The sequence below is a fragment of the Pseudopodoces humilis genome, chromosome 3 (genome assembly GCF_049639895.1).
Source record: "Pseudopodoces humilis isolate 2021_Gansu_Grassland_sample_001 chromosome 3, ASM4963989v1, whole genome shotgun sequence".
Classification (NCBI taxonomy): Eukaryota; Metazoa; Chordata; class Aves; order Passeriformes; family Paridae; genus Pseudopodoces; species Pseudopodoces humilis.
Genome location: NC_142202.1, coordinates 11,172,815 through 11,190,339, shown reverse-complemented (window position 1 = coordinate 11,190,339; position 17,525 = coordinate 11,172,815). Strand labels below are relative to the sequence as shown.

Sequence of the window (17,525 nt, the reverse complement as noted above, 5' to 3'; positions counted from 1 at the left end):
CCATTATGGCAGGGTGTGTGTGTGTGTGTGTGTGTGTGTGTGCCCCCATGTCTGAGGGCATGACTCAGCACAGCTGGGAGAGAAAAAATTTGGGCAGGGTGCAGCCTGGCCAAACTCCCAGCCATGGACCAGCTGAGCTCCCCGACAGACTGCAAGGTGGGACCGGGTGGAGCTTGGCTCATTTATTTATATAAAACTCACACGTGTTTAGGAAGAGACAGACTGGATTCAGCCCTAGTCCTCCCAGCCAAGTCCTCATCTACCTGAATGTGGAAAAAGTCTGTCTCCTTTCAGCAGAGCCAAGGTTTACTGCTGTCTTGATCTCTACAGTCTGGAAGGCAACCTGTGGCTGGACCTGAGAAGTGGGGAGCGTTGTGGCTTCAGCAGAGATGTATTCCAAGACATGAGGCCTCCCCTCCTGGCGCCGGAGATAGCCCTGGTTCAGCAGGTGCAGGATGCAGGACAGCACGTCCACGCTGTGGCAGCAGAAGCTCAGGAACTGCACCCCTGGCCCCAACTCGCCCTTTTGACAGGCATCGATCACCTGCAGCAGCAAGGGAGCCCCACTGCAGTGGCTGCAGCCCCCGTGCAGCCCCTGTGCCCCCTCTGTGCCCCCCCCTTACCCTGAACACCAGATTGTCGATGTGCAGCTGCTTCTCCAGCTTGAGGATGCGGGTGATGAGGCAGCACAGGACATTCCTCTTCCTTTCCAGGGCGCTCACCTCGGCCCTCTCTGTCCGCAGGTACCTCTGCTGGGGCAGCAGCCTCAGCTGGCGGCCGGAGCTCTGGGCCAGGGCTGCCTGGTTCAGCCGCAGCGCACCTGGAGCCAGCACCCAACCTGGGCTCAGCCAAGCCTCGAGCTGGGCCTGAAGGAGCCCCAGGACACAACGTGTGGCTGAGGGACCCAAGCTGGGCCCCCTATGGCTGCCTGCACCCCTGGCCATCCCAGCCCCGTCTCCCGCATGTGGCCCCAAGCCACAGCCACGCACACGGCCCCTGGCCCTGGCCCACGCACAAACCCGAGACCCAACCGCCCACGCCGCCCCACACCCCATGCATGGCCCCGAGCCCCACCCCACACCTCACCCCCAGCCCTACACTGGCCTCAGGCCCCACCCTGACACACACCTGTGCCCCGAGCACCAACACACGGACCCAGCCCCTCACCAGCCCTACCAGCTCATGCACCCCTAAGCCCAGCACCCCCTCGGGGTTCAGGCCAGCCCCTCCCCTGGGTCCCCAGCCCCACACTCACCCCCCAGAGTGCAGCTCCCCACCAGGACACCCTGGCCGTGGGTCAGTGGTGTCAGTGCGTGGTGCACCAGGTCAGCAGGAAGCCCTGTAGCCTGCAGCAGGGCCTCCACAGCCACCTCCTGCAGCACGGGGTGGGAGGGCAATGGCCAAGATTCAGTGGCCACAGGCCCCGCCTAAGAACGGGGTCCCGTGCCCCAGACACCGCTGGAGACCCCACCAGAAGGGAAGGGAGGACATGGCCCTGCACGTTCCAGCCTCCACTGCCTCCCTGGCCCCACCGTGGCTCCAGCCCCTACCTGGGCGCTGTTGAAGCACAGCAGGATGTACATCTGTAGTGTGGACACGTGCAGAACGCAGTCTCCAAACTGCAGCTCGGCGTGGCCCAGCCACGTCCACTGCAGCCGACGGGGCTTCGTGCACTCCCAGCCCAGCTGGCTCTGGCCTGCCAGGGACAGTGTCAGTGCCAGGGACGGGAACCAGCCCTGCCAGGCACTCCCAGCCCACCACCACTTGTGGCTGAGCTGCCCTGGAGGCTCTGGGCACACCTCGGGCCACAGCACTCACTCTGCCGGCAGAAGTCAGCAAACTCATCCAGTGGGGAGCTCAGCTCCGCCGGGAAAAACCTCGCAGGGTTATCCATGTAACAGAGCGGGGAAACAGGCCAGCAGCGCGGGGACAGGGCCAGCACCTTCACCTCTGGCACATCTGCCACTGAGGCTCTTCCCAGCACCTGGGCACAGGGCACGAGGGCAGCTCAAGTCAGGCTCCAGGATCCCCATGAGGATCCGGCCTCCCCACAGGAACATCCCTCTCACCTCGTCCAGGCCCGTGTCCAGCTCCAGCAGCCGCTTATCCTGCTCCTGCAGCTGGAAGAGGCAGAACTGCCGCTGGAGCTCCTCCGACTGGGCCAAGTTGCTCAGCATATCTTGGGGAAAGCGGCTGGGGAAGCACAGCCCTATCTGCTCCACGATGCCTCCTTCCAGCCAAGACGGCCCTTGCGTCAGGAGCCGGTCCCCCAGGTAGAGCCTGCCATGGCCACCAGCTTCAGTCAGGGCTGGACCCGAGCCTGGCCTCATCCCACAGCACACGGGCCCGGCAGCACACACCTCTCCCCTCCCTGTCCCCAGCAGGAAATGTGATTCCACAGCCTGGCAGCACCCACGGACACTCCACAGCTCAGGAAAAGCAAAGCAGGAGCGCCACTGCCACACCAGGCCAGGCTCCCCCAGCACACCAGGCCACGCTGCACCAGGCCCTGGGTTCTGGGGAGACACAGCAGCCTCACCTGTAGAAGTGTTCAAAGCTGTGGGCAAGCTCCAGGCCACTGAAGACGACAAAGGGCTCCAAGAACTGCTGCAGCCGCTCCAGAGGCCCCGTGCTGCCCGCAGCCCTGCGGAGCTCCTGGATCTGCACGTCAAGGTAGCGGGCAAACTGCTCACTCACCTGCAAGGGACAGGGCTGGCTGCACACACAGGGCTCACCAGGTGCCCACAGGGCCGGGGAATGTCCCTGTGGGGAGCAGCCGGGAAACTCTGGCACTCCCAGGCAAGGGCCGAGGGTGCCCAAGGACCAGCCCAAGGCAGGAGTGCACCAGGGCCGGGCCCACGCTGGGATGAGCACCACAAATCTGAGCTGAGCGCCCTCCAGGCTGCCAGGGCAGGCCTCTGTGGCTCGGGGGGAGCAGGACATCACCCACCCAGAGCTTGCCCCAGTGCCGTGGGCCGGGGCAGCTCCCCAGCCCGTGCCCAGGGCCACGGCACCGGGGCCGCGCTCCCTCGACTCACGTGCAGGGCAGTCAGGAAGGAGAGCTGCAGCAAAGCCCCTGCAAAGCCCTGGCCCAGGGCCAGCACAAAGGCAGCCTGCTGCCCAAAGAGCTCCTCTGTGGCCCCACGCAGGCGCTGGTACAGCCGGCAGTACCGCTCCGCAAGGTCCGGCGCCTGCCCCGCCGCCTCCAGGAACTGCTGCACCTGCGGGAGCAGCGCGAGGGCTGAGCCCGCAGCAGGACTGGCCCCTCGGAACATCCCCAGCCCTGCCCTGCCACCACCAGCTGCCTGGGTCCCTGGGGCTCGGGGCTGCCAAGGTGGGAGCACAGCTCCCAGGGCTGGGCAGGGGCTGTGGGGGCACTCTGGGGACCCAGCAGCAGCCCAGCAAGAAATAACAGCCCGACACTGGGCCTGGCTCCTGGCCTGCAGCATCGGCCTGGGCACAGGGCCTGGCTGAAGCCTGAGCCGTGCCAAGGTGGCAAGCACAGCACGGCTGTCCCACATCGCTCCAGGCTCTGTGGAGGCCAGGTACAGCCCTGTGCTCTCCCCATGCTCCCAGGCCACTGCCAGACCCCACTCCCTGCTCCAACCAGCCAGGGAAGGTCCCACACCCCTCCCAGTCGGCCCTCCAAGCTCTACCTGCTGCTGCACCACGCCACGCCAGCACTGTGAGATTCCCCACAGGCCTCTCGACTTCTCCACCACAGCCTTTGCAGTCCTGGCCAGCACCTCCTTGTTCTTCCCCTCCTTCCCACCTGCCAAGGGTCAGCCTCAGGCTCAGCGTGCCTCCATGGCCAGGCCCCGCACACTGACCTGCCACGGCAGGGCTGAGGGGCCGCTGGGGAGGCACGGCCGCTGCTGGGGCATGACCACAAGCCTTCCCCGGCTCAGGAATCTCTGTGCCATATGACACTCCCCAGAGGAGCCCCACGGCCACAGCCTGGTGCTCTGGAGCAGTGCCCACCCAGCCCCACAGCAGGGCAGCCCCTGGCTCACCAGCTGCTCTGGTCTCCTCTGCCTCGGGGCCTCCGGGGTCCACGTGCACCAGGAGCTGGGTCAGGCGCCGCACGCAGGATCCAAAGGTAGCTCTGTGTCCCGTGGCACGGCGGGGCAGCTCCACGCTCTCCAGGTACTCGCTCAGCAGCCAGGCCAGGGGACTGACACCATCAGGGTCTGCGAGGCCAACCAGTCTCAGAGCCAGGTGCCACTACCTGGGACATGGCACACGTGGGTCCCGGAGGTCACAGGGTACCTGGGCTGGTGATGCTCTGCACCAAGGGGTTCACCAGGGCCTCCCAGAACGTCCTGCCCAGTGCCCGGGCTGCCTCGTCGTCGGGAAGGAAGCGGTTGGCAAAGCCCTGCTCGTGCTGCAGCGCCCGGTTCAGTCTGCAACAGCGACCGGGCAGCACTCGGTGCCAAGGGCTGGAGAACTCCCATGGGAAAGCAGAGCGCAGTGGCGGCTCCCTGCTCTGCCCCTTGCCAAGGCACAATGGCTCACTGGTCCCACTAGCCCCCAGGAAGGACCCCTTGCTGTCTTTGGGACCTGCCCCCAATGGCCCTTGGGGCCCCCACAGCCCCTGCCAGATGGGGGCTGTGCAGTGCCTGTGGCCACGAGATCCTGCTCTGCCTGGCCAACCTCTGTCAGGATGTGCCAGCCCCTGTGGGGACCCGGCATCCTGCTCTGGGGGGTTAGCCCAGATTAAACCCAGGGGATCCCAAGGTGGCCCTGGCCAGGAAGGACCACTGGTGGCCAGGAAGGAGCCAGGGCCCCTCCCACCCAGATGGCACATCCAGCTGCTCCTTTCCCAGCCCTGCAGTCCCCTCACAGGCTGCCAGCCATGTCCTGGGACACCAGGGACGTGATGGCACAGCCAGGACACAGCTCACCTGCCAAAGAGCTGCAGCAGCTGCCCCCGGTCTCGGCAGATCTCCTGGCTCCAGGCATGAGCCCGAGCAGTGCAGGAGAGGAACGTCCGCCGGCACAGCTGCTCCTTGAAGATGGGCCAGAAAGTGGGCTTGGGACCCAGCACCTCGATGCCACGCACACGGGTGTCGATGCCACCCTACGGGAGAGAAGGACCCTCAGTTCCTCGGGCACAGCCCCGATGCCCCACGCTGCCCGCTCCCAGGCCCAGCCCCTGCTCCCCTACCTGCTGGCACCGCTTCACCCGGATCTGGATGATGGGCCAGAAGCGACTCATGTTCTCCAGCAGGATCACTCTGCTGTCCGAGGGCAGGATGGTCACCTGCAGGGAGGCACAGAGCCCTCAGCGTGACAGGCAGCCGGCAGAGGCTCTGGCAGCGCAGCTCCTGCCATTGCCACCTCCCCGAGGGCACCTCCCCGGGCCTCACACCAGGGCCAGAGCTCCCCGGGGCACAGCAAGGGCCAGCCCGCCACTTCCACGGGGACTCACCGCATTGAGCTCCGTCCTGATGGTGGCAGGGCTGTCCCCGCCCAGCACCACCACCCGGGATGGCATGTAGCTCGAGTCCTCGCTGGCCACCAGCATGCTCAGCTCCCTGCAGCACAGCAAACACGGGGCTGCCCAGCCATCCCCACTCCCTGCCCTGGCCCCTGATAGCACCACGCCCTGCCGGCCACCTCCCTCTGCCCCCAGGACCGGGCCACGGCGGCACGGCTGGCACAGATCCCCAAAGCCCCCTCCTCCACACGCAGCCCTCCCGGCCCAGCCCCACCTGATCACCACCCCACACTGCATGTGCACAGTGATGAAGTGGGAGCCGGTGCTGCCGTTGGACTCCCAGTAGGTCTTGGCGTTCCTGTCCGTGAGCTTGCTGGCCTGGTGTGAGTTGGAAGAGACCTGCACCTTCTCCCAGCACTTGTCCTCTTTCACCTCCATGCTGGAGCCTGCAGGCAGAGCACATGGAGCTTCCAGCCACCAAGCCTGGGCTCAGCTCCCCCTGCCTGCACTCACCTCGGCACAGGTTGTGCAGGAAGACATCAAAGAAGGGGATGCTGATGGGCTGGTGGCTCCGGCGGTGCTCCTCAATCTGTCCCAGCACCAGCTGTGGGATGGGGCAAGGCTCTTACCAGGGGCCCCAGTCCCTCCTCCCCTCGCCCCACGCAGGGCTGTGGCAGGCAGAGGGCACAAGGCCGTCCCTCAGTGTCAAGGACAGCCTGATGCCCCCAGACCCAAATCCCCAGCGCAGCTGTGCCTCCCCAGGCCCACCTGGATGCAGCCAGCCAAGATGCTGCTCGTCAGCTTCTTGTAGAGCCTGGCATACTTCTCACACTCCGTCACCAGGTCGAGCAGGGCCGGCGCCAGCGATGGGACTGTGCTGTGCTTCTCCAGGGCTTTGGACAGAACCTCGTGGGTGCCCACGTGGCACATCACCACCACACAGTCCTTGCTGGCACTGCCCAGCCGGTGCAGGAAGCCAACAACCTCCTGCAGCACCTACTGAGACGCAGCCCTGAGCAGATGGGGCACCGCTGGCACCTCCCCGGGCCCCCCCAGCAGCTGGAGCTGCAGCTCCATTCCCCTCATCCCAACCCCACCAGCACCTACCAGAGCCTGGCCAGGCACAGCCAGACCGGGCACGTGGCCACGGCCAGGACAGCCGCTCCCCTCCTCTCCCAGCACCTCGGACACAAGGCCAGGCTGCCACCAGCGGGGCCCTGCTTGCCCAGCGCTGGGCCCGGCTGAGGCACAGCCAGCACAGCCACCCCTGCCTGCCGCGAGTCCCGGGGCCCCCTCACCTCCCAGCTGCTGCTGTGGCTGCTCAGGAAGGACACACAGGGCTCCACACACTCATGCCAGGGCAGCACATCCTCCTGATAACTGTCCAGGAACTTGTTCAGGATCCTGAGTGACAGAGGGAGCCTGCTCAGGCCATGCCACACGGACAGCAGTGCTACAGGCAGCCCCGCTTCCCTGCCCCGCCTCAAAGACACCTCTCAGGGACTGGGAACCAAGGCTCTCTTGGCACTTTGCACACCCCACCAGCAGCCAGGCATGTCCTCTGCTGCCTGCCCCTGTATGTCCCAACCAGCAGCCAGGCACAGCTGCTGTGTCCCCTCATGGCTCTGCGCCCCAGCACACTCCGATCAGCACCTGCCTACGTGCTGGGCTGAGCCTGCTCCCTGTGAAGAACATCCCCACCAGGACCTACAAACATGCATTGGGTCTCCCCAGCATGACCACCAGCACTCACACACCTGCTGAGGGGGTCCCAGACTCCCCCCACTCCCCCTGCACCCACCTGAGGATGCTCAGGCTCACGGCCTTCTCTGTCCCCAGCAGCTCTAAGCTGCGCAGCAACAGCTGGAAGCAGCTGTGGTCCTGCAGCAGCTGGGCCCCCTGGCCAGAGGGAACAGGCCCTTCGCTGCAGAGCTGCCGCTCCAGGGCCACCACCACCTCCTTGGACAAGACGCCGTCGTCCAGGCCACCCAGCAGCCTCTGCACGCCCTTCGGGTCCAACAGGACCTCTCTGCCTGCCGTGACAAGGACACGTGAGCCCGGCCCGGGCACTCACGCGAGCGGCAGCAGCCCCTCAGGCTGCTCTGGCCTGTCAGGACAGCCCTGCCCGTGGCACCCGCGGGGCCGTGGCACAGGCAGGGTGGGCAGCGCGGTACCTGCTGCCTCCGGGCCCAGGTGCTCTGCCAGGCGATTGATGGCGCTGAGGGCCAGCACTGCCTGGGGACAGCCGCTGCTCTGCCCGTCCCTCCAGCAGCTCTGCAGCACCGCCAGCAGATCGCAGCTCGCCAGCTGCTCCGCCAGGCCCCGGTGCCCATCCATCAGCATGTTCACCACCAGCAGGCCGTTCTGCAGCCCTGAGGAGCCCCTGCAGGGACACAGCCGTGCCACTCTCCTCCCCCGGGCACAGAGCCCCCCTGCACTCACAAGCCCGCCCTGCCCGTCCTTCCCCCTGCAGATTCCCCCCAACCTCAGCCGCTCCCCACGCCCTGCCCCTACCCTGGCACCCTCTGCATGGTGCTCAGGGCAGCAGGGATGCTACTCAGCAGGCTGGCAGAGCCCTCGCTGGAGGCAGAGCCGATGCTGGCAAAGATCTCCCGCATCATCTGTGCATCGCCGTGGTTCCAGGGCAAGCACTTCCCACCGGCAGCACCGTCCGCAGCTCCCACCAGCACCTTCAGGGCCTGCGAGGACAAGAGCGGCGCGCAGGGCAGCGGCCCCTCCAGCACCCCCGGGCCGGCCCGTGCAGCCCTGCCCGGCCACGGCGCCCCCGGGCACTCACCGCCAGCCCGGCCTGCTGCACCAGGCCGGAGCAGCCGTGCTGCTGCATGCACGCCAGCACGGCCCGCACACCGCCCTCCGTGGCAAAGGGCACTCGCCACTCGTGGCGGGCCAGCAGCACGGCCAGCAGCCGCAGCGTCACCGCCACCAGCGCCTTCTCTGCCGCCTCCGTGCTCAGCAGCTGCACGGCCACCTGCACCAGCTTCTCCCTGCATGGGACAGGACACTCAGGCCGAGCCTCCTGCCAGTGCCGCTGGCACGCCAGCACCTCGGGCCCTGCCAGCCACCTCCTTCCTGCCCACGCTGCACCTGGGACAGCCCCGCCAATCAGCCTGCCTGCCACAAAGGGACACAAAATCCACCTCTCCTCTTGCACGTACCGCCCTTCGCACTCCCACTGCCACCTCCCGCTCTTCCGCCTCAGCACTGTCCCCCACCCTGCCCACAGGGCCCTCCCCAGCCAGCACAAGGGCTGGGCAGCACCCCACGACTCACCCGGCACTCCCGGGGCCCAGCCCGCCCTGGGCTGCGCCGACTTGCTGCTCCGACTTGGGCTCCTCCTCCAGCATCTCCACGATGTGCTTGAGCCCAGCTAAGCGCAGCCCCACGGCCGAGCTGCTGCTCTGGATCACGTCCACCGCAGCTGCAAGCTCGGCCAGCGAGCCGCTCTCACTCAGCCCCTTGCACCTGCCCAGCACTGGCCGGAGGGACGGAGGCGTCAGGGCAGCGGCGACACCTCCAGCAGCTCCCAGGGTGCCCCACACCCACAGAGCCGACACCCACAGGCACCCCCACTTCAGGCAACCCCTGGCTGCGCGGCCCCCGTGCCCTGCCCAGAGCCTTCCCCTGTGCAGGCAGCGGTGCCAGCACCGCGCCTGTGCCCCAGCGTGTGGCAGGACATTACCCTGGCTCTGCTCCTCCGTCGCCTCTGGCAAGAACAGCCCTTCCCTCTCCAAGAGCTCGCTGAACAGCTGCGAATCCGACTTCACTGCCGCACTGCGGGCTTGGGGCGGCCCTGGGGCTGCACAAAGGTCTCCCTCCGCTGCCTTGGCCGTGCCGCCTTCGGGGCCGGTGCTCCCGCAGCCGCCACCGTCTGAGGACACCGCGCTGCTCCCTCCACCATCCCGCTCTGCCCCCCGAGCGAGGAAGTGTCTGCCGTACACACGGGAGCCTCGCAGGTCACGCAGAGAGCTGCCCTCGCACCGCTTCTCCAGGACCTGCAGCACCTTCTGGGCCAGCTCCGCAGGCACCGACAGCTGCATCAGGCCTTCTTCATCCACCTCCGACAGCCACACCGATGGGGCCAAGTTAACCTCGGGCTCGCCGCACGCCCCACGCCCCTCGTGGCGGCCACCGGCACGACGGACAGAAAGGCTGCACCGCCAGACGTGTCCAGGGCCACTCCCCACTGCCACCCTGCCCTGGCTGTCCCCAGCCCAGCTCCCACCCGTGCTCACCACCCAGCTGCAACTGGCACAATGACCCCACGGCCTTGCCTCACCCGCCCAAACCTCGCTGGACAGTCACTCCTCCAGTCAGGGGACACTGCCTTTCCTCTCATCTCCACTCACTGCTCTGCTGGGCCAAGCTCCCCCTGCTTTCACCCATCGCCACACACCCTCCCATTTCTGCCCCATTCAGGCTGTCCCTGCACAGCTCACACTTGCCACCTCCTCTGGGCCTGGTCCCTTCCCTGCTGCTCTCCTTGCTCCTCCTTCCACTTTCCTGCTGCAGGCACTGGCCCCTACCTGCTCTCCCTGGTGCTGCTGGATGAGACAGGTGATCTCCTTCTGCTCCTGTGCTTCCAGCTTCCTCACAAAGAAGAGCAGCTCCCACCATTCGGCACGGCTCAGTGTCTCTGCAGCCTTGGGCAGCCGCTGCCCCAGGTAAGGCAGGGAGTAAAGCCCCCCCAAGGGCTTGCACAGCAATGGCTGTGGAACTGCTGGGGAGCAGAGCAAGGAAAGGCACTGTTAGCTCTGCCAACTCCCCCATCCTCAGCTACACACTCCTCATTCCCCAAGGAAAAAACTCATGCTGGGCAGAAGAGGTCCCCACCGTACCATAGCTTGCTGGGAGAAAGGAAGGTAAGGGGAGAGCAGTGGGAGAGTTGGAACATGCTTAAGGAGACCGACAGGCTGCTCACCTGCTCTCAGTCTGTGGTTTCGTGTCAGGGTGTTCACCTTCTCCTGGCCCTCAAGCTCCTTTTGCTCTGATGGGCCAATGATCTCGACCATGTGCCAGTGAACCCAGTACGTGCAGCCCAGAGCTTGCCAGTACACCTGAGGAGGACAGCCCAACAGACACCCAGCTGGGGGAATGCAAGGCCAACCCCACTGTTCCTATGCAAGGCTGCACAGGAGAGCAGACAGGCCCATTGGCAGCGCCTGCTCCCCCAGCAGGGATACCTGCACTGGGGGCATGCCATCGTTGCTGCGGCGGAAGTCACCCTCGTCGCCGGCGCTGACCTGCTCGTAGTCCTCGAGCATGCGCACCCGCATGCCGCTCACCAGCGTGGCCTGCACGTATTCCACGTAGCTGCTGCGGCTCGGGAACGCCGAGCGCGTCTTGAAGGTCACAGGCTCCTTTGCTGGGGATGTGGGGGCTGCTTCGGCAGCAGAGCTGGCTGAGGCCTTGTGCTGGAAGATGGAGCGGGCGGGACGAGGCTGCAGGTCCCGTTGGGGCAGTGGCTCTGCCTCGTGGCTGTGGCTCCAGCCCATCACGTGCACCAGCTCCGAGATGAGGTTTGCCATGGCCATGCTGAACTCAAACTCCTGCTTCACACGGCTCCTCTCCTCAGGGACAGGGCTGGGCACAGCACAGCCCTGCTGCTCCTCTCCCTGCTCCACGCCACTGCTCAGCTTGTCCAGGAGAGAAGTCACACACAGGTAGCGCTTCACCAGGACAAACAGCTGCTTCCCAGGGATCTGCAACAAGCACAGCTCTCACTCAGCCTGCAGAGCACCTCCAGCCCCCTGCTCTCTCTGAGCCACCAGCTCATTCCCAGGCAGGCTCCCGGGAGAGCTCCAGACCAGCTGGCAGCAGCGGAGACCTCTCAGCCCACCCTCCCCTCCCTGCTCGCAGACCGGGCTCTCCAGGTACCTCTGCACCACCCCCAGCCTCTCACCAGGCCCACGTCCTGTGCCAGCTCTCCCGGTCCTGCTCACCTGCCCACCTTAAACTCCCCTCTTGGCCAGGACAAGGTGCCAGCCCTGTTCCCCCACTCCCACCGCTCCTGGCCCCTCATGCCCCACAGGCCCGGGGCTGGTGGCCGGTCCGTCCCTACCTGCGGGAGGTGAATCCCCTCGAAGGACATGCAGTGCTCTGCAGAGGACATGATCTCAGCAAACAGCTCCAGCAAGGTGCAGCGACTGTCAAAGTCCACCTGCTGCTCAATGCCATCCTGCTGGCTCAGGGACAGCAGGACATAGGCCCGGCTCCCTGCAACAACAACAAAACAAAAACTCTTCAGGCCCCAGAAAGACAACCCTCACCCCACCCTCCCTGTGAGAGATGGAGCCGCAGGAGAAGAACAGCTTTGCTGCTGCGTGTCAACAGATCCATGTTCTGTCCCTCTGGAGTGGCAACATTTTGCTCCATGGTGTACTTTTTCTACTCCTAACACTGCGAGATTCTCACAAAGCAGCAACCCCAAACAACTGATTCCAGAGCAGGGTCCCAGGGAAGAAAAGAAGTCAAGTTTTAACCTGAATCAGCCCCTCCTCTGCCCCACTTCAGAGCTGCATGAACTCAGGCACTAGGACAGGGAAAGCTGGATTTCCTGTGGGATACACCACAACCAGCAACCTTCCAGGTGCACCCAAGTCTCATCAGGTGCTTCCAAGCCATGGCAGCACCTCTTAAATGAGAGAACTGGGTGAAGACCAGCCTCTACCCACCAGGGTTGTGTCAAGCCCTTTGGTATTTTCATTGCAAGGGTATGTGGAAGAAGGTTTATGCTCCTCTAAGTGTATCCAGTCAAGGACCTTTTCACTGCAAAAAGTCAAAGTAAGAAGGAAGCCATAAACATGAACATAATCACAAACCCGACTGACAAATGCTAATAGATGCAGTGAGGAGAAACAAATTTGGTCAGTCACGACAATTAGTAAGGACATCTGGACAACAATTAGTAAGGACATCTGGTGTGTGAGAATGATTGTTTTTCAGTAAGATTATCTGATTAATTGGAATTGGCAAGGAACACAAAAGGGGGTGCAGAGAAAGGGTTCTAAAAGGTGCCAGTTATGTTTAAAATGTGGCTGGTCAGTGTGTTGGTCTGACAGCCCTGTACCTGATTGACACAATTTGTCCTACTTTCTTATTGAATCTTTACTAAGCCTCTCTCTACCCTGTGTCTGTGCGTGTGCTGCAAAGACCGAGTGCCAGCTGCTGGTGAGACCTGCATGAGTGGCTTTTGGTACCATGAACTGGAGCCTTACTGGGGGTGTGGGAGCCCTATGGAGTCAGTCAGTCAGTGGAGTGAATGACAGCTGGAGGTGCCATCACTCTCTGGATCAAATCACAGATTTGAGCTTGGAATGCCAGTTATCAGGAAGATTGGTGTACAGCTGACCCAGATCAAATTACTCAGTTCTGATCAGGGGTGCAGGAGTCCCTGGCCTGATATGCCAGCTACTGGAGCAAATGCAAGGGTCTCTCCAGTGCTAGTGCCTGGAGTTGGCAGGATCCTTGGTCACCAGCCACTAGGGAGAGAACAGCGTGTGTTCTGAAGAACAGCTGCTGGAAGAGAGTCAAGTGAGGAGTTCAGCACCAGCAGCTGACGCAGAATTGCAGCGCCTGGGGCCAGGGGAAAGGGTAAATATCTGCATCTTTTCCACCCTGCCATGCGTGTAATTTGCTAGCAAAATGTCATGCTGGAATAGCAAGGAGGAGGTCCTGGGTCCAGACCAGTGTATGAGGTGGGTGGTGGTTGGTGCTGGAAGTCACAGGGGATGTGTGAACGTGGACTGTGGAACAAAAGTGCTACAGGTTTACTAGCAAGCATCACTTGACAAATTGATGAGCAGGGGGATCCCTGAGACTGGCAGAGGGGCTTGGATCCAGGCACAGTGCAGGACAGAGGGGCCATGCTGGTACCCAAGTGATCAGTGAATGTGTATTTGTGAACCTGGAAAATGCAGTGTGTGCTGGCAGGAGTGGCCTCCTGTCCCTGCCAGACAAAAAGCAGGAGAGGACACAGCTGGCTGTGCTTCTGTTTATGTGAGTGCTGTAGGTGTGTGCTGTCAGAGTCCTGTGTGTGTCTGTGCTCCAGGATGGGCACTCAGCTTTGCTACTGGCTGAATCTGCAAATGGGAAAGTGGCAGCTGCATCTCTCAGCTTGAGAAACTCCAGATTCCCCAGGCTGGGCTCCAGCAGTGGAATAGGAGAGGTGCTGGGGCTGCTAGAGATAGCCACCCCTAACGTTCCTTAACACTCCTAACAGTTAATCAGCGTCCCAGCTCAGAAACCTGGCAGGGGAGAGTTTCTAAATCCAAGAGCAGTCCAGACAACTACAACCAAGGAAGCCTGGAAGATGCAGACTGATTCCTCCCCTTTTGCCAAGAAGCCCCGAGACATGCTGCTTCCCAGGCATCTCACCCCTCCCAAAGGCTGGCACCCCTCAGCTGCCCAGCAACACCTCCTCAGCGGCACCGAGCAGGAGCAGCCCCCACCTGCATCGTGGGCACCCAGAGCGCGCAGCATCTCGCCGGCACTGCGGCGGATCTGCTTCTCCTTGTGGCAGAGCATCCTCATCAGCAGGTCCAGGGCTCCCATCTCCCTGAAGGCGCCCGCCAGGGAGCCGATGCTGGCGTAGGCGCCCAGCACGTGCACCGTGCTCAGGATGGAGCACTCGGGCGTCCCGGCCTCGGCCACCTGGCGCCCGGCTCGCTGCACCAGGCTCCTGACATCGGCCTTCATCTCCAGCAGCGAGGCCTCGTCCAGCGCCACGTCCGCGGCCAACGGACCGGGCGCCTTCTCCTCTTTCAGCCGCGGCCCTTCCGGCCTCCTCCGGCCCAGCAGCGCCGGGCAGCTGGCGCCGACCTCTTCTGCAGACATCCACATGGAGATGTGCTCTGGCTTGGTCTCTGCACAGGAGGCACTGCTGCCTCCTGCTGCTCTCTCTTCCAAGCTGACGACGCTCCACTGGACCAGGTATTCCGGCCGGCCGTCGTGGCCTCGCCGCTGCCGGAGCAGCTCCTCTGGGTAGGCCTGCAGTTTGGGCCCCAGCTGCACGAGCAGGGTGCCATTGTGCTTCTCATTCACCATGGCAGCAGATGTGTCTGCAGAGACAGAGGGGAAGCAGGAGCTGGGGAGAGGTAGATGAGGCATGCTATGGCAAGAGATCTGTGTTCCTGTGTGTCACAGTGCTGGTGATATGGCAATGCAACCATTAAAATGTGCTTTTGTACTGGCTCTACTCAAGGACAGTGCTGTAAACCCCTAACACAGCAAGTATGAGATACAACTCACTTTTACCTTGTAAAGCCGCGAATAGGACCAAACAGCGGTTTCTGGACTCTCAGACTGTGGGCATGGCAGGAATACGGACAGCAGTGCTCAGGAAGGGCAGCTTTCCCCAGGAAGCTCAGCTACAACACCCGGCTGTGTGCTGCTGGAGCGAGCTACCGGAGCCAGGCAGAGCCCACATGCCGGATCAGGGGTCCAGTGCAAGTCTGTGCTGGAGGGCTGCGCTGCACATCACCCAGCCGGGACTGGGACACGGTCAGGGACAGGCCTGTGCCTGGGGCACACATGCTAAAGACGGGCGGCACGGCACTGCCATCCCCGTGGAGAGGGCTCGTGCGGGCCGGCCGCGCCAGCATCAAAGCTCCTTCCAGGCGCGGGCCGAGCGAGAGCACGCCGGGCACCGCGCACCGGACCCGGCCCGGTTCGGCTGCCACACCCCTTTCCCGGCCGGCCGGGGACCACGACCGAGGCCTACCCTTAACAAGCCGAGCCTGTCCCGGGCCAGCTCCGCTTGGGGCGCTCAGCGGGCGCGCCCGCCCGGGCCCAGCCCGCCGCCCTCCCTCCGCCGCGGGGCCGCGCCGGGGCCGCCGCGTTACCTCCGGCACCGCTCCCGCGCCGCTCCGGCCGCGGGCGCCTGCGCAGACCCCGCCCGACGGCGGCCGTGAGGGCTGGGCCCGGGCGGGCGGCACCGGCGAGCTCGGACGGGCACTGCGGGACCGGGGGCAGCGCCGGGGGCTGAGTGAGGCACACGGAGCACAGTGCGGCACTTGGGGCGCAGACGGACGGGGCAGGGTGGGACAGGGAAGGCGGCGAGGGAAGGACGCAGCAGCGGCCAGCGGCAGAAGTGGGGCCAGAGAGCAGTGAGGCGCTACTGGGGCTGGGAGGCGCTGAGGTCCGTGATTCCCGGTCACCTTGGCTGGAAGCCACCTTCCCGTCCACTTGCCTTCACTGAGCCACAAGCTGAGGGTGAGAGAAGAGCTCGGATGTCCTACAGCTAGGTTTGACACGATCGTGCCAATTGACCGCACCGAGTCACCCACCAATCTCAAACTCAAGCCAAGGCAGTCCACAGCCCCACACTCATCTCTGCCAGCAGTCCCACTCCTGCCAGGGACTGAACACAGCAGAACTTGACCCGTGGGAGAGCGAGGAAAGGCCCTGCACATAAGAGGCATCACTAATGCGACAGCAGTGGCATGAAAAATGCTTTATTGGCCCCAGGCATCACTCCACTGCTTTGACCCGTGGCAGGTTGACATAGCTTTTCATGGGTGGGAGAGGCTTGATCTTGCGCCCAGCCCAGCCACCCTTGCGGTGCCACAAGCCTGTGTGTGGGCGCTTGCCCAGCCAGCGGTTCCGGCCCGCCTTCCCGATCACCCGCTTGTTGTGATCCATGTTGGACACGCGGCCCACCGTAGCCACACAGGTCTCCAGCACCTAGGGGACAGAGAAGAGCTGCAGCCCTCCCTGGTGACACACGGTTGCATGCCCAGGCAGTTGAGGCAGGCACAGCACAGCTCCTTTACCTGCATATGCCTTTTGGAGGGCAGCTGCACGATGGCTGTCCCATTCACTTTCCTCAGCAGCACCCCACAGGTACCTGCAGCAGGCAAGAGAGGAGACAGCTACCTTGAGCAGCAGGACAAAGTATCTCACCCTGTGACAAGCACATCCCAGTAATTCCCCAAAGCCCCCCCACTGTTGTACTAAATACAGCATTTCTTGCTGAAGACAGGACCTTGAGGAACGAACAGGGCAGAGCTGCCCCTGCTTTTCTGGAGGGATGTGTTGCACTCTAACATGAGGAGAAGATGGCAACTCCCTGTCACTGGCCACCCAGAGCAGTGCTCCCCTGCCCTCCTGTCCACTTTGCTCAGCCAAACCCCTGCAAACAGTGGGTTCCCTGTGTGGGGACACACCAGCTGCCCGGATGTACTGCGCTCCCTTCCCAGGGTGGCTCTCCAGGTTGCAGATCAGCGTGCCGACAGGCAGAGCCCCCAGTGGGTATGCGTCCCCTTCGCGGGCTGACACTGGAAGACAGAAGCTGACAAGTTGGGCAAGGAGCAGCCGACGAGCCCTCGGCAAGACCGGCACAGCTGCCCCTGGCCCTGGCGTGCACCTGCCATCCTGCCAATGTGAGGCGAGTTCGTGATGCTGTCCCCTGGCTGCATGTTCTCCGTGGCAATGATCCAGCGCTTGCGGTTGCCGCCGGCCACCAGGGCGATGTCAGCCGACCTGCACGGAGAGCCCGCGGCGGATGAACAGGGGGCCGCGGCTGGCGCGACTGCCCCGGCCCGGGGCCGAACCCGCACCCCGCACTCGCCTGCAAGGGTCGTATCGGACGCTGATGACTTTCTCGGTGAAGGGCTCCGGCGGGGCCCCCTCCTCGTAGCGCAGTCGCTGGAAGTCGATCATGCGGTAGCGCCGCTTGTGTCCCCCACCGATTCCCCGCACACGGACGCGGCCTGCGGGACACGGGAGCGGCTGCAGGCGGGACCCCCCCCCGCCCAGCCGGCCCCGGCAGCCCTCCTGCGCCCGCCCGCCCGCCCACCTGTGTGGTCGCGGCCGCCCGTCTTCTTCATGCCCACGGGCCGCACGGTGTACTTGGCCCGGCACTTCCACAGCGGGTCGGTGGTGCAGCGCGGGGCCGAGCCGCCCAGCCCGCGGCAGGCGGCAGGCACCGACACCGGCCCCGGCAGCCAGGGCTGGGGGCCGGGCGGCAGGGCCGGGGGCCGGGCCCCGCGGGGGCCCGCCGACAGCGGGAGCGCCCCGAGGGCGCGGCAGGGCCCCAGCGCCGCCATGGCCGCGGGAAAGCCCCGCC

At 64.3% G+C, this 17,525-nt stretch overlaps 2 protein-coding genes across 3 annotated transcripts; both read right to left on the bottom strand.

Moving 5' to 3' along the window:
* Window positions 1–164: 164 nt before the first annotated feature.
* LOC102111050 (cullin-9-like) lies at window positions 165–14,533 on the bottom strand. Of its 2 annotated transcripts, XM_088053232.1 has the most exons (29): window positions 13,909–14,533; window positions 11,520–11,674; window positions 10,642–11,160; window positions 10,380–10,515; window positions 9,985–10,175; window positions 9,141–9,516; window positions 8,732–8,933; window positions 8,238–8,445; window positions 7,955–8,139; window positions 7,615–7,823; window positions 7,242–7,473; window positions 6,739–6,844; window positions 6,209–6,436; window positions 5,954–6,044; window positions 5,715–5,886; window positions 5,432–5,537; window positions 5,168–5,263; window positions 4,905–5,080; window positions 4,270–4,403; window positions 4,014–4,190; window positions 3,657–3,772; window positions 3,039–3,221; window positions 2,540–2,697; window positions 2,070–2,280; window positions 1,819–1,984; window positions 1,551–1,696; window positions 1,256–1,373; window positions 624–820; window positions 165–544 (listed from the first exon to the last, which is right to left on the bottom strand). In XM_088053232.1, the coding sequence occupies exons 1-29, from the start codon at window positions 14,501–14,503 to the stop codon at window positions 260–262; spliced, it is 5,874 nt and encodes a 1,957-aa protein (XP_087909358.1). In that variant the 5' UTR covers window positions 14,504–14,533; the 3' UTR covers window positions 165–259. The 2 variants fall into 2 exon arrangements, with proteins under 2 accessions (XP_087909358.1, XP_087909357.1); XM_088053231.1 differs by lacking the exon at window positions 13,909–14,533 and having other exon boundaries at window positions 9,985–10,178; window positions 11,520–11,970.
* A 1,363-nt stretch (window positions 14,534–15,896) lies between these two features.
* Window positions 15,897–17,505, bottom strand: MRPL2 (mitochondrial ribosomal protein L2). The gene is made up of 6 exons (XM_005534029.3): window positions 17,256–17,505; window positions 17,028–17,169; window positions 16,824–16,939; window positions 16,624–16,734; window positions 16,231–16,304; window positions 15,897–16,141 (listed from the first exon to the last, which is right to left on the bottom strand). The coding sequence occupies exons 1-6, from the start codon at window positions 17,503–17,505 to the stop codon at window positions 15,929–15,931; spliced, it is 906 nt and encodes a 301-aa protein (XP_005534086.2). The 3' UTR covers window positions 15,897–15,928.
* Window positions 17,506–17,525: the final 20 nt, after the last annotated feature.

Excerpts from the sequence above, each read along its gene's own strand:
- MRPL2 (XM_005534029.3), bottom strand. The coding sequence starts at position 17,505 with ATGGCGGCGCTGGGGCCCTGCCGCGCCCTCGGGGCGCTCCCGCTGTCG. Across the intron at positions 17,170-17,255 it reads GGGCGGCCGCGACCACACAG|GCCGCGTCCGTGTGCGGGGA; the intron begins GTGGGCGGGCGG and ends CGTGTCCCGCAG. Across the intron at positions 16,142-16,230 it reads CCTCCAAAAGGCATATGCAG|GTGCTGGAGACCTGTGTGGC; the intron begins GTAAAGGAGCTG and ends TCTGTCCCCTAG.
- LOC102111050 (XM_088053232.1), bottom strand. The coding sequence starts at position 14,503 with ATGGTGAATGAGAAGCACAATGGCACCCTGCTCGTGCAGCTGGGGCCC. Across the intron at positions 2,698-3,038 it reads CCTTCCTGACTGCCCTGCAC|GTGAGTGAGCAGTTTGCCCG; the intron begins GTGAGTCGAGGG and ends TGTCCCTTGCAG. Across the intron at positions 2,281-2,539 it reads AGCTTTGAACACTTCTACAG|GCTCTACCTGGGGGACCGGC; the intron begins GTGAGGCTGCTG and ends TGGCCATGGCAG.